The 13,946-nt window shown below is 40.1% G+C and overlaps 1 protein-coding gene across 2 annotated transcripts in view; it reads right to left on the bottom strand.

The window, feature by feature from the left end:
- Window positions 1-13,946, bottom strand: part of LOC121959152 (putative uncharacterized protein MYH16) — a 69,030-nt gene that overhangs the window by 53,268 nt on the left and 1,816 nt on the right. The window contains exon 1 of one of the 2 annotated variants that reach the window (XM_088069639.1): window positions 9,650-9,912. The exons of the other annotated variant lie outside the window; for it this stretch is intronic. Within the exon in view, the coding sequence (XP_087925765.1) occupies window positions 9,650-9,781 (132 nt within the window). The 5' untranslated portion in view covers window positions 9,782-9,912. Of the gene's footprint in view, window positions 1-9,649; window positions 9,913-13,946 lie in introns of those variants that run through there. 2 annotated transcript variants of the gene reach the window in all.

Here is a 13,946-nt window from a genome sequence, read left to right as displayed (position 1 = left end):
CCATGAAATGGCACACTTTATCATTAGGATTTAATCCATTCAATGCAAAGATAAAAAAAATATAAACACAAATATGATTTCAAGTTAAATTAAATGTGTGAAATGGGACACCCTGATAAGCTATTCAAAGCTTGTAAATAGGAGCCGAGACATTCAATGATCGCAGAAGCAGCCCCAATCATCTGGGACTTTTTGTATGCGGCAGTTGAACCATTCTGGCTTCATGAGCCATTTAGCAACTTTTATAGAAATGAACTGGGCCCAGCCACCAATGCTGTATCCAGGTCTCTAAATATGTCCATGGTTCAGCTGTGTGGCCTGGGCAGCACTATTAGACACAGAGGGCCCCGATAATTAATTGATATTTGACAGCCCTTGATGACAGCAGGTTGACTATTTCAGGAGTTTTCAACCACATCTCATGGCCTTCATTATCACTTAACATGATGGACATGACCAAAGTATGACAACTGAGCCATCTCTATGACAACGGAATAAACTCCATTTGCTGATGAAGACCATAAGATGAGATTAAAAGCTCCAGAAAAATCTAGTCAGTGGACCTTGATTTAAAAAAAATGTCCCACTGAATATCTTTTGTCTGAAGAGTTTGAGCATCACTGAGAAAAATATGTATAATAAACTTACATAAATGATATTTTAAAATGTACTTCTGTCCATACATTTGAACTTCATAGTGGGTCTAGACATGTACATGTACATGTACATGTACAAAAACAAAAACTATCCACTTTTGTGATATATGAACTTATCCTTATTACATTAACATGAACAAAATGTGCATTTTTCAGAACATGTGGAAGCCATCAACATCATCAGAAACTGCAGACAGAAACTTCATTTGTGGCTACAATGGCAACCAACATGCAAATGAAATGATGCGAAAATCAGAAAACTACACAAACTGAATTTTGTATAAAAGGTAGTCATTCAACCAACACAAATTCCAGCACATTCATCTGACAGCAATAGTGTTTCTTACTCTAAACAAAGGCTGTGGAAAAGCAACCATATATGACCTTTCTAAATTACATAAAGCTAGAATAACACTGAATCTAAAACTGCCCAAAAGTGGACACAGTTATATAAGCAAGGATAAGCACTCTGCCAATGCCACTGAGCCGTGGAAGACATCCAGCCACCCAAAAGAAAAACATGAAAACACAAGATTTCTGAGAATTTTTTTCTTTTTCTTTTGACAATGTGGTCTGGGTTCTTGTGCAGAGAGGCAGCACAGAGAGATCTGTTCATGCAACTCCCACTTGAGCCGGAGAAGCCAGAGACACTGAGCTGTCTCTCCAGACACCACTCATGTCCAACACCAACACTCATATCTGGCATTAGGGCTGCCAGTGATTCAGATATGCAGTAACTCAAATCCTTATTAGATTTTTATATTACCAACTCTAAGGCCTGGAACCAAGAAACTCCACAAAGGAAGGCCAGGTTCCTGTTTACACTGCGGTTCTGAAGTCGTATTCATTAATTCACCAAGAGATCTGAATTGCAGTTGATACTGATTACAGAGGTGTAAGGTAACGTAAGGACATGGTTACTGCAGATGAAAGCATTGCAAGGGGAAGCCCCTCCAGTTACACAGATGATATTTGATTATGTTTGGCTGCTTCGTGCCAAATGCAACCCATATTCTGAGTGTACTGTAAGGTAAAAAGCCTGCCATTTTATTGCCAGCTGCCTTTTAATATAATGGCTAGATGAGTGATAACACCGGAGGGAGGAGGAGGTTGCGGGTTCAGCTGCCGGATGTTTTTAGCCTACAGTAAGATAACCACGATGAAGTTTTGTAAAATAACAAGATAAGTATGCAGCCATGCTAGCGGCTGAGGCTCACAATGACAAGGTTGGCATGATGATGTTTAACATGCTCACCATCTTTTTTAGAGCTGGCTTGCTAACATTTGCTAGCACTAAACACAAAATACAGAGGGGAGTTAAGGAACGTCACTATTTTTAGTGCAGCCTCTGTAGCATATCAACAACCTGATCTCAGTCCCATGTCATCAAAAAACATCTTTTGGGCACTAAAATGTCAAATACGGACACACAATGCACCCTTTAGAGTATGTGTGAGATGCACCGGGCTTTCCACCAACTCCAATGTAAACCCTTCAGCATCATTGTTAGACATTCAAGGCAACAGACGTAATATACAGCATGAGAATGTCCACTTAGGGCAGGTGAGAGTGGAGGTGAATGAGTCCAACAAATGCAGGACTCTGACCCAGGAAACTGGTGTTTGTGTCTTGTGTGAAACGAAAAGTCAACATTGGGTTATTTTTGTCAAGACTGGTTTGAGCAGAAAAAGAGCACTCAATAGTGCGATTAAAACCAAGAATAAACATAAGGTCTTTACTTGAAGTCAGGGTTTGGTGCTCAGGTAAGCAGTCCAAAAAGCAGGCAAAACTATCCAAAATTGCTAAGCAAAGGTTGCAGTCAAAGAAATAAGAATGGTCTGACAAAACACAAAGACTTCAGGCTGGAACGCTTACTGAAATAGGAAAGATGAACTGGCACAGACAAAAGGGAGCACACAGACTAACTACACCCAGGAGGAAGGTGATAAGAGAAATGGGATACACTAAACTCTAGGGTGGAAACACAAGGGTGAAAAAAAATACAAGCACCGAAAAGTTAAGGTGCCAAACAGTCATGAACAAAAAGAACATGACCGCGATGACAATTTGGTCATTTGAGCGGTGCGTAGTGGAGGGTACATGCAGGCATACAGGGTATACTCACCCCCTTTTTTTGGCCTCATACAGTATACCCACATATCAGCCAAAAAGCCTTTGGAATATATTGGAGAATATACTCTTTTCCTCCTTGGAAACCTACCCATCTACCTTGTGGTACACCCACCTCAACAACTACCACTTCACCATTGCAGCTGAGTTGTCACTCGTTAAGTCAACCATAATCTCTTCCAGACCCTAACTGAGTAGTTTTGTTGCCTAAAACTAACTGTCGCTGTCCTTTAAGACATGTGAGTCACATTACTACATCAAGCATAGCCTTTCCTTGACCTTTACCTAGTAGTTTGCCTGAACCTTGACACCCTTGACAAGCTACAATGCAAAATGCTGCATCATTGTAATGACTTCATTGTAATGATACCAGAGGCTTCTGTCCAAGCGTTAAAATACGAGGGGTAGAAATGAGATTGTGTTGAATCAAACAGCAATACTGTTTCTTGCTGAACTTTTCAGGTAATGGAAAATATCCTGTCTAACTTTGGTATATGAACAAAACTGGAGAGCCCAGAAGCCCTGCAGTACATTTGGGATGCTTTTGCATAAGGGCAAAGTTTGTCATGTACAAAGATTGTCGAGGGCATTGAGTATGTAGCGTACAGGAGTTGAAAAGCCAAATTGACTTAGGTGGAGATGAGTGTATGGGTTTATGGTACTAAATAGTCTCAGCAACATGTATATACAGCTAAGGTAAACACCAATGGGAAAACATGTCAATAGTCATATCCCACACAGCTTAATGCAAGAGTACTTGAGTGATTTTGTTTAAAGGAGTTATGATCCAATTTTAATTGTTGGTATTGAATTTGTCAGAGTACGAGGCTGAGGCTTATTTCTAGGAGCATAACCATCTGTACAAAATTTTCTTCCAATCAATTCAACAGTTGCTGAGACAGTTCAGTCTGGACTTAAGTGTTGGAATGAATGACCAACCAACATGGCCATCTCTGAGGTTATGCCACATTGCTAAAAACATATAAACAAGATACTCAATGCACCATCTGAGCAATAAACCTTTTCTAATGACAGAGAACGGAGGTCACAATAGAGAGTAAAAAAATTGGATAACTTAAACCTCAGATGTAGCAATCGGTATCTTCCTATTACCCATGCAGTTAATCTGACAGACTTTCATCCAAAACTCATCTCAAAGTTTATCTATCCTACCAGTTTGTTCTTACATTTATTTGCTTCCATCCCCTTGCCCATGAACATCAAATGAGTCTTTTATTTCCTTGCCTCTCTTCCTCCCCTCTCTACCCTCATATATCTCTCCCTACCAGTCTTTTGTCCCACAGTTTGCCTTGGGCCCCAGAAACTTCAGAGCTGGTCCAGACTGAAAGTTTTTCCACATGCAGAACTGGGGCATCTGGATAGCTCTGCAGGAAAGCTCCACATTTATTTCCCATCAACAGTAATTGAGGGGTAAATAGTGGACTTTTCTCTGTTTATATCCATTTGTACCAAAGATGTTTGAAACAACAGTAGAAGCAAAGAAAAATCTTTTTTTCACCCCTTTTTCCTTGCAGTGGTAATCCCCTAATTGTTTTCATTGTGTTTTTATTGGTGGTTTTGTATTGAATTTGTGAGTCCTTAATCACAAAGAGTGGGTGGTACGTTCTTTTTCCTTGTTTTTTTTCAGTTTTATCGTGGCACTTTTTAGCCATGGTAGTGAAATGGCAAGGGAAGGCAATGTCATTCGCTCAATCCGTCACTTTGGTCCACATTGATAAATATAAACAGTTATTGTATGGACTACCATGAAAATCTTTGAAGACAGTAATAGTTCCCAGAAAATGAATCCTGCTGACAACTATTAAATGAATTGCCATGTTATTCATGGTGCCCAAAGGATGACTTTGTGAATCTGTATTTTCCTCTAGCGTCACCTTTAGCTTGACTTAAAAAAAATAAAAAAGGTTGTATGAAGCTTTGGTTAGACCCTTATTTTTGGTGGGATTTTTTGACAAGCTATAATCCAAAGTTAAGGGACCAATTATTTTTACAGCTTGTCAAAAAATCCCACCAAAAATTAATATGTGCTCATCTGTCTGGGTTTTTTGCCATTTCACTAAATCTCCTTTTTAATTGCCTCTCCTCTAGCCAAGCCTCTGACTCATTCCCCTCACCTGGCTCTTCCTGCCCTTTTTACTTTTTGCATGCTGGTTAGATCTATGTCCAACTTAATCCATACAGCCTTTGACGGGGGGCAGACATGGGCAATGATAGCCTCCCAAGATCAAGGCGGCTGCAGTTTTTTTTAAGCCAGGCCAGTTGTGTTATATTTTTTGATGGCATTGAAGCAGAAAACTACAGGCCAGCATGTCAGCTGACAGTCCAACACCATCACAGAGGCTCGATAGTGACACCAAACAGATGGTATAAAGATGGATGATGTAACAGCTCCCCAAAAGTAAAGACAAAAAATCTAGATTGCTCCCTAGTGGCTGGCTGCAGTATAGGTCATAAATCCCACCCTCTTCATGTTAATAAAAAGGATATGGGCCAAACTAAAAGCTGCACAAAAACTTTTTTTTTTCATTTTAGGGAGTCCTTATCAACCTTTTGTTTGTTAAAGTGTTTGTTTTCCTGATAAATTTGGTTTTAATTAGTTATTTGATGCTATAAGGGAGTTCGACATCATTATTGACTGCTGGCGCTGCTCATGATCAGATAGACTGGTGTATGGGCGAGAACTTCATCACCACAGTGATCACTCTTGCGCAGTTTCTGGCTCCATATGATGTTACCAGTACAATATACCAGCAGCTGTATGCGGTGGGGGTCAACCGATATTGTTTTTTCAGGGCTGAGACCAAAACCAATTATTAGTAGTTAATGAGACCAATAACTGATATTTGGAACTGATATGCATTTACAATAAAAATGAAAATCTTTCCATCAATATCAGCGATTTGGAATATAACAAACTCCAAAACAAAACATTGTTTAAATGCCTTTAGCAAATGTTTAGTCAAAACTGAGTTCCCAGCAACTTTTTTTATAATTAAATTGAAAATAAATAAATTAAAAAATCTCCCTACTTACCAGCAATCATTAAAATAAAATACTGATACAGATAATCGTCAAAATGCCAAATATCGGCCCCAATAATCAGCCAGGCCAATAATCTGTCAACCCCTTGTATACAGGATATTAGGCTTCATGTTTGCATTGTGGGGGTTATTGGAGAGATGTCGTCTATCTTTAATTACAAACAACAGCAGAGATCCAGATGACTCTTTACTTATCCATTACAATCACACTTTCACCTCTTCTGAAATTAGAAACTTTGATCATAAGATGCATCTTCTCAAAGACTGAGAGTAGCAAAGTGGAAACTTTTTCCTCTCTCTCTTTTTTGCAGAAAATAGTTTGAGGAAATCAATTACTTTTTGCACATTTAAATATAGAATACTGAAAGAATGTGTCTGTCCGGAGTGTTAACGGCAGTCAGGTTGATTAAGAAGCCGGAATTCATCGTAACCCCAATGAATTATGTGTGAGGTGTGCTTTCAGCCTGAGCACACAACGGGATAATGAGGAACAGGACAAAACTTCCCCCTGGAAAACTGGAAGGCTTCCCACACGCAGCAACAGCACTAAATAGCTCTGACAAGGGGTCACATTTCTCACTGCAGTCAAATCAGAAGGGCTCCGAGGTATGAATTTATGCTGGCTGATCTGTCTCCTTCGACAAATTAACTTCATCATTTATGGTTGGCTAATCTAAGCAGTGAAGAAAAGAAACAGTTGGAGTCAGAGCACACCTGGTGATTTTCATTGCAAGTAAAGGGGTAATGAAAAAGTGGAGTTATTGTTATCACTTTACCTCTAGTGAACTAAAACACTAGTAAAGAAGTTCCTGGAGGAGTGTGGGTTGTAGAGGAAAAATAGATTTGCAGTGATCTGAAACCCACCTTTTACACTGACTCGTTATGATGTCAGCAAGGAAAAGCAAAATTTAAATGATTTACTACCACTCTGATGAAACGAACTGATAGTGCAGACAATACCTGCTGAAGGTCAACATGTAGACAAAGATCACCAGTCACACGTAAATTTGTCATAACCAGACGACAGTAAAATGCAGAGTGACGAGCTGCAGTCAAATGCTTTACGATGCGTTCCATCAAAGCCATCTGAGGAGTCTGCTAAGGCACTCAGCACCAGTAATGACCAAATCCCGTGGGCAACCCTGGAGCGCTTTCCACAAACATTGGCCACAGCACGTGCTGCTCCACACTCTCAGGCTAAATCCTCTGCCTTCAGGAGAGATCCACTCCAAAATGTGACACTGACTCACTTTTTGGAAAATAAAACAACAGACAAATGATCACTGTCATCATCAGCAACTTAGATTTTATCTGGCCTTTACTTCCAAGGGGTATGATGCACATATTTAAAACACTACCTCATTTTTGTGAAAAGCAGAACTGGGACTACATCATTGTTTTGCAAGTCTCAAGTAAGTCTAAAATCTTTGCACCCAAGTCTAAAGTCAAGTCCCAAGACAAGTCCCAAGTCCTAAACTTTGAGTTTTGATTCCAAAATAAGTCAAAAAGCCATATTTATCAAAAGTAGGTTAATGCCTATTTAACAATAGAGTAATATGCTAAATTTACAGAAATCATGAATTCTCTTTTAAAATGTGTTTTTTATATGGATATAATGAAGTCTGTTAAAAAAAAAACAAAAACTAATGTTAGCTAATCATTAGTTCGCTAACTTTGTTAATATAAGCCTCTACTTACTGTTTTTTGAGCAACTTTAAATGTACAAAGTTGGAAGTTATTGTGCTTGTCTTTAGTTTTAAACCCACTTTGACGACTACATAATTATTGTACTTGAACAAAACTATCTTTGATAGGCTACCATTTTTTCCAATTGGTGCTCAGTTACGCAAGGTTAGTTCTCAATGGTTCTTCCTGAAACCCAACTTGATATATTGAGAGCAACTTGCTGTGAATGAATAGCGTTAAAAATCCTAAAAACAGCAAGAAATTAAGCATTGAAAGAATTTTGTGTGAAATTCAGATTGTATGAGTTGTTTGGACGTGGTTCTCAACATGAAGCTGGCTGCTAGCAGCCAGGAGCTACCAGTGCTAACTCCATAAGTGCTGAAAAGTAGCAACCTTGCTGACAGAGCTAAATGGTGTTCACTAGGGTGGAACACAGCAGGGTGGGCTTCTGTGAGTACTCCTGTAGCTGCTATAGAGAACCCCAGTAATGATTCCTAAAACCAGAAAATTAATTATTTCAGCACCTCCAGGTCCCTCTCTCAAAGTCAATGGGATTTTTTGGATGGGTTTTTGGCTAGAAGTTTGAAATAAGTTCTGTGGTTAACACACACTTATCAGACTTTGACGCTTTGTTTTATGACACAAGATACATCAAATCAACCCCACTGTGAACTTTAAAGCTTTCATGTGTCTTTAAAAAGGCAGTTGCTAACAAGTGGCTAAATGAGACCACAGAATGCCATCAAACCAAACTGCGCCAAAAACAGCTTTATAGCCTCATTGTGGTGGCAAGAAGTCCAATTTTCTGCCATGATCCAAAATCCAATGGTAAAATCCTAAAGGCTTTTTGAGAAGGGAACCAGGGCGATGTTAGCTTCTGTAGCTTCCTACAGAATAACGTCATCCCCAGCAGGACACACACGCACTAACATGCACATGCAATCAGACCGGTTCACCACAACAAACCACAGAGAAGCTCGGATTACAAAACATAAGGAGGAAGCGTGACTTCATTCTCTTAGGATGCCAATACTCCAATATTACATGGCCGTTTTCTGCTACATTAATGCTCTGAATGTTGCACACAGAACCTTTAGTTTAAGCCGCTAGATGCTACATTGTTCACAGTTAGTCTCTAACCTCATCTTTTTGCTATTTTGTCATTGTCAGTTAGTGTAAGAAAACAACTGACATGTTTTGGTTGGAAAAGCGGTTTTTAAGATTGGAAAGGCTGAATCAAAACTGTAAAGTTATGAGCCTGAAAACAAAAACAATTAGCTAAAGATGCTGAAAGCATAGAACTAAGAGAAACTGCAGAGTTTGGTACTCTGTTTGGCTTCATTACTAAAAGCTTCTCCTTTCCACATTCCACGTAGTCATTTGGTCTATTGTTAATTAAAAAATACTGGTTAGTGCAGCTTTAAGTTCTCATTAAACTGGATAAACAGTAATGTTTTGCTATTGTTCTCCAAAATCAGCGGTTGTCTCAAACTTTGATCTGCTCAGCAATCAAAATAATTGTGCTTTATTTATGGACTGCATTCTTTGAAACAACAATGTGGGTTTGTGTTTCTCACAATAAAACTTGTGGTAACACCTCTTCTCAACCGAAGGGGATGTGCCACTCAAACCATCCTCCTCGCAGTAAACCAATCAGTCATACAGCGTGCCTCGGGCCAGGAAACAGCATGGTGCCTCACAGAACTATGACAGCAGTCTCAGTAAAAAAAAAAAAAAACAAACTGAAAAAAACACTCGCTCTCTCAATAAAAAGATCAGCTGGAAAATGGTCAACACAGCAGTAAAAACCCACAGAGAGAAATGCAGCATTAAAACAAGCTCTAACACAGTGACTGCCATGGTGGCTGCATCTCTCTCTCTCCCTCTGCTAGGGTATCATTATCCACTTAATTTCATCCACCCGGGGTTGGTATAATGACCACGTTCAAAATCCCTTATCGAGCAGAAATTCAGACGTCACAAATCATGTGAGTTCTAGAGTATCAAGTTAGTGAAACAAAAGAGGAACAACTTTTTTTAAAGGGAAAAAATGAGAGTAGAAGCAGAGAGGGAGATGCAGCAGAGCAGAGCAGCAGAGCGGAGCAGCAGACTTACAGCGTGGTATTTAGTGGCCACCTCATTCTTTTCCTTGTTAAGCTGGGTGTTCTGCTCCTCTAGCTCGCGGACCTTGGAGAGGAGTCGCTCACTCTGCTCTACGGCTCTCCTCAGCTCCTCTCTCTCCCTCATCCCTGCCTGCTGTGTGTGAATGAGCCGCTGCGACGACAGAGACCCAACCTGGAACGACACTCGTCCAGATATTCACACATGCACAGAGATTTTGGCTGTGCTGGCCCTCTGACTAAGTCTCTCACTTTTGTTCCCCTCTGTCTGGAGTCTGTACCCCTTCCCTCTCTCCCTCTCTCTCCCCCTCTTTCCTCCATCTACATTTGACAAACCAACCCACACTCTGTCAAAGAGCTTTGCCCTCTGCAAGATGTCCACGTGCATGAATGAATGCATGCACATTGCCCACATTTCCTCCCCTCAGCCTCCTGCTGGCCCTCTGTCACTAAAATGATGTAAAACTTTCTTTCTGTGCTGCCTAATTGCTGCTGAGTGGTCTGGAGTTATAGGGGGGTCATTCCGAGTCATAGCAGTTAGAGGTTTTTGTTTACATCTGTAAAATATTTTGGCTGAGTTTTGAGTATTGCATCGTTTTTTTGCCACTGTGAATGCTATCATTTTCGCCCTCTTAAAAAATTGTTTCAGATGGAAAGCCATTTTTACGGTTCGGTATCTTTAGACATATAACTTCTAGTGCTATGAAATGTGGTAGAGCAGGGATACTCAATTTGTTTTGCTTGGGGGGCACTTTTGTAAAATGACAGGAGGCCGAGGACCAGTCACAGCAGACCTAAACATGTTTTTAGGACATTTCTGACATTTCTAGACATTTCCGACATTTTCAGATGTTTCTAGGATATTAAGACATTTCTTGGACTTCAGGACATTTTAGGATTTTGGCACATTTCTCGGATTTTAGGAAATTTCTTGGATTTTAGGATGTTTCTAGGATTTTAGGACTTTTTTCAGGTCTTTTTCTCTACAGCCACCAAATTTATGACTTACTCAAGTCCAAGTCATCTGATTTAAGTCCACACTTGGCACCTTTTAAAGAATCATTATATAGATATAAACAGGACCAAACAGACCCATTATCTCTTAAAGTTCTTGGTTTCAACAGTCAGCAGAGAAACTGTTATTCCATCAACGATATATGGCAGTTTTAAAGTCAATTTGATACAATGTTATAAAATCAAGACCACTTACACTGTACAGTCCCTTACCCACTGCACAATAAACCCACTAACACCCGCTAACATCTAGCTTTTCTATGTAATGGGACAGGTTAGAATCGGCACTCATACCTGGGTTTGCATTCACCTTTGTGGATTCTTAGTTTACCGAGAAGGCTTGTGGGAAGGTAATGCCTTCAACTTTTCAGAATATACTAAATGCTGCTGTACAACTTCTTGTTTTATTCCCAACTTTGATCATTTTTGATCCATTCATGATTTTATACACATATGTTAGTACCTCCAAATGTCCCTTAGGTTTAGTGTTAGTACATCTTCTCTGTATATACTGTATATTTTAGGAATGGTATCCTGATAGATGGTATATTTTTTGTTGGATTGGATTTTTTGCTTCTTTTCTTTTGTTTTTGGGTTAGTATCTTTGTACTTTTACTTTTTCTAATAACATTTTTAAATGCATGAATGGAAACTGACTCATATTTGGATCTGTGATTTGCATTGTAATTTAAGCATCTGTTCATAAAAATAAATCCTTGCAAAGAAAAAAAAAGTTTGCAGGTAAAGTTCTTCAAGTTATGAGGCCATATATTGACCATAAACACCCAAATTATATTTCACACAACAAACAGCCATGCATTAGTGCACTGGTGTTGTATCTCTAGTTAGCTAAAGCAACAAATGACTCTTGGAGAGAGCATCTGTCTATTGCATGCATTAATGCTTCTTTCCACAGCCAGTCAGTTTTATTTTATTTCTCTCAGCACCTAACAAGATTCTACAAGTAATTTTGGCTTTACTTCCGAAGCGAAAAAACAAAACAAAATGTAGTTTCCCTCTATGGAAAAACAGATGTGAGCCGAATTTCCACAGCGAGATCTGAAGAAGAGGTTGAAAAGGGAAAAGCTGTGTTAGAGAAAGACAGGCAGAACACACACACACACACACACACACACACACACACAAAAACCTGTTGCTGCTTGAGCGCCAGTATCTGTGCCATTGGAAAAGAGCCGTCATTAGCTTAGCTCTCTGAACCTTGACAGTGATTTTTACCTCTTAAACCTGACAACTGTACAGTTTGTCAGCTGGGAAATTAGACAGGGAAACGTGGTCTCGTCTTTCTTAAGTGTGCGGCGGTAATTGCCATGTTGTCCAAATAAAATTCAGGCCGTGTGAGTTCTTACTGCCATGAGGATCTACCTGCTGACACACCTGAACTTCCTTTGCCTGTAGTCAGTTTAAACACACAATATATTAAGCTGTCAGTCCAGGATTTACCGTTGCACTTAACATCAACATGCACACTGATGCCCAAAAAGCAGAGGAAGATAAATGTGACACATCAATGGTTCACCTTTAGCATGATCTCAGGGCTCAACCTGTTAAGCCGGAGCTATTGTTGACAATTCACGAATTAAATGCTCTCTTTGTTGAGGCACAATTCCTCCTTGCGTGATGAATGTGAGTTACACTTTGGCGAAGATTTTCGTGTTTTGACTTGAAGCTCAGAGACGTTTGTCCGATCAAACCCGCGGAGCGAAACAGACGCTCACTGCACTTCTCCACCCAGCAAAACAAACTTCCAACTGTCCATCTGATTCACAGCTCCCTGAAAAATCTAATTCTAGTGGCTATAATATATGATGTTTCGTTGCATATTTTTCCTAGACAATGCAGTAATGTCCCAAGAAACCCCCTCTTCTTCTGATTCCTGGCATTTTTTAGTCTAAGTGGAGGTAACTGGGATATTAATTCCATGACCTCCATTCCTTCCTTTTATTTGAACAGCTGTTCAGCAGTTTAACTCCTTTTCACACCTGCTACTGGCTGCAGGCTCCATGAGCATTATTCCATTATACATACTTAGTGCCTCTCAGTATCCACCCTACACCAACTGGCCGAGCTACTTTTGATCAAAGCACTGAAAATGTGATGCTTACATGACGGCTTTGCAAAATCTGTGTCCTGGCTCAAAGCTTTTCATTATGTTGAATTATGGTAGAGTTGGTTTTTCGACTGGAACAGTGTCGTAGTCAAGACCATACTAACCGAGGCCAAGACCTGACCGAGACCAGAGTGTGCCGAGATCGAGACAAGACCAAAGCAGGGTGAGACCAAGACTATATATAACCAATTTTCCTCTGATATCTATGAAGGGTGGCAGCCATTATCAGTGACTAAAAACGCAAACTCCTTCCGTGATTGACTGGATTAGAGGAAGGACGTTTTACATCCAATCACATTAATTAAGTTAACAAATAAATCTGTTGTGGTATAAACCAGTCTTGATTAAAAATCCCAATCTGAGACAGAGACAAGAATGCACTCGATTCCGAGATCCTCTAAAAGTGGTCTCGAGGACAAGACTGATATTGAGCACTATAACACTAAACTCGAATTGTCTCAATGCTCATGAACTTAGAAACAAAACACATCCTTAATCATGCAGTTGAGTTAGAGCTGATGGACAGACAACTGGATAGGCCCTGCCCTCTGGATATATATATATACATGTAGTACCATTGACTCCTGCCTGCCAACTGTCTGCAAGCCATGCCTCTGTAGCCTCTTTTTGTCTGCACAAAAACCGACAAACACCTGCTAGCTTCCAGCTTTTTAATGTAATGGAAAAGGTAACAATCGGCATTCACACCAGCATCAAATGGCTCTTCAGTGGTCATGGGAATTTATCGCCTACGGCGCTGATCACTGCTGCTTGATCTGCATCTTCTGGACTAAACAGAAGTTACTTTTCCAGCCTTTGGATAGCACAAGCTAGAGGTACAGAATTGAGGTCTAAAATTGGCTGGAGCTGGTCTGGGATGCATGATACCAGTCGTAGTTTGTTCCTGTTTCTGTTTTGCATTTCTGCAGCGGAGCGTTTGTACTATACAGTATGACTTAAAATTTGAGTATGCTAAGTGCTCCCAGGTGAGTGGACTGCAGGGTGAAGCCTGGCCTCTGGCTGAACTCTGGATCCGGGTCATAGAGAAAAGCACAGCCAGCCTTTGATCACTGAAGCTCTTCACAGTTCGCTTACACTGGTGGTTAACTGGCTGCAGGTCAGGTACAACAACACCAGTTTATAAATCATA

Source organism: Plectropomus leopardus, chromosome 19 (genome assembly GCF_026936395.1).
Source record: "Plectropomus leopardus strain MGB_pleo_1.0 chromosome 19, ASM2693639v1, whole genome shotgun sequence".
Classification (NCBI taxonomy): domain Eukaryota; kingdom Metazoa; phylum Chordata; class Actinopteri; order Perciformes; family Serranidae; genus Plectropomus; species Plectropomus leopardus.
The sequence above is the reverse complement of the archived record's forward strand: the minus strand, read 5'-3'. Positions and strand labels throughout refer to the sequence as shown.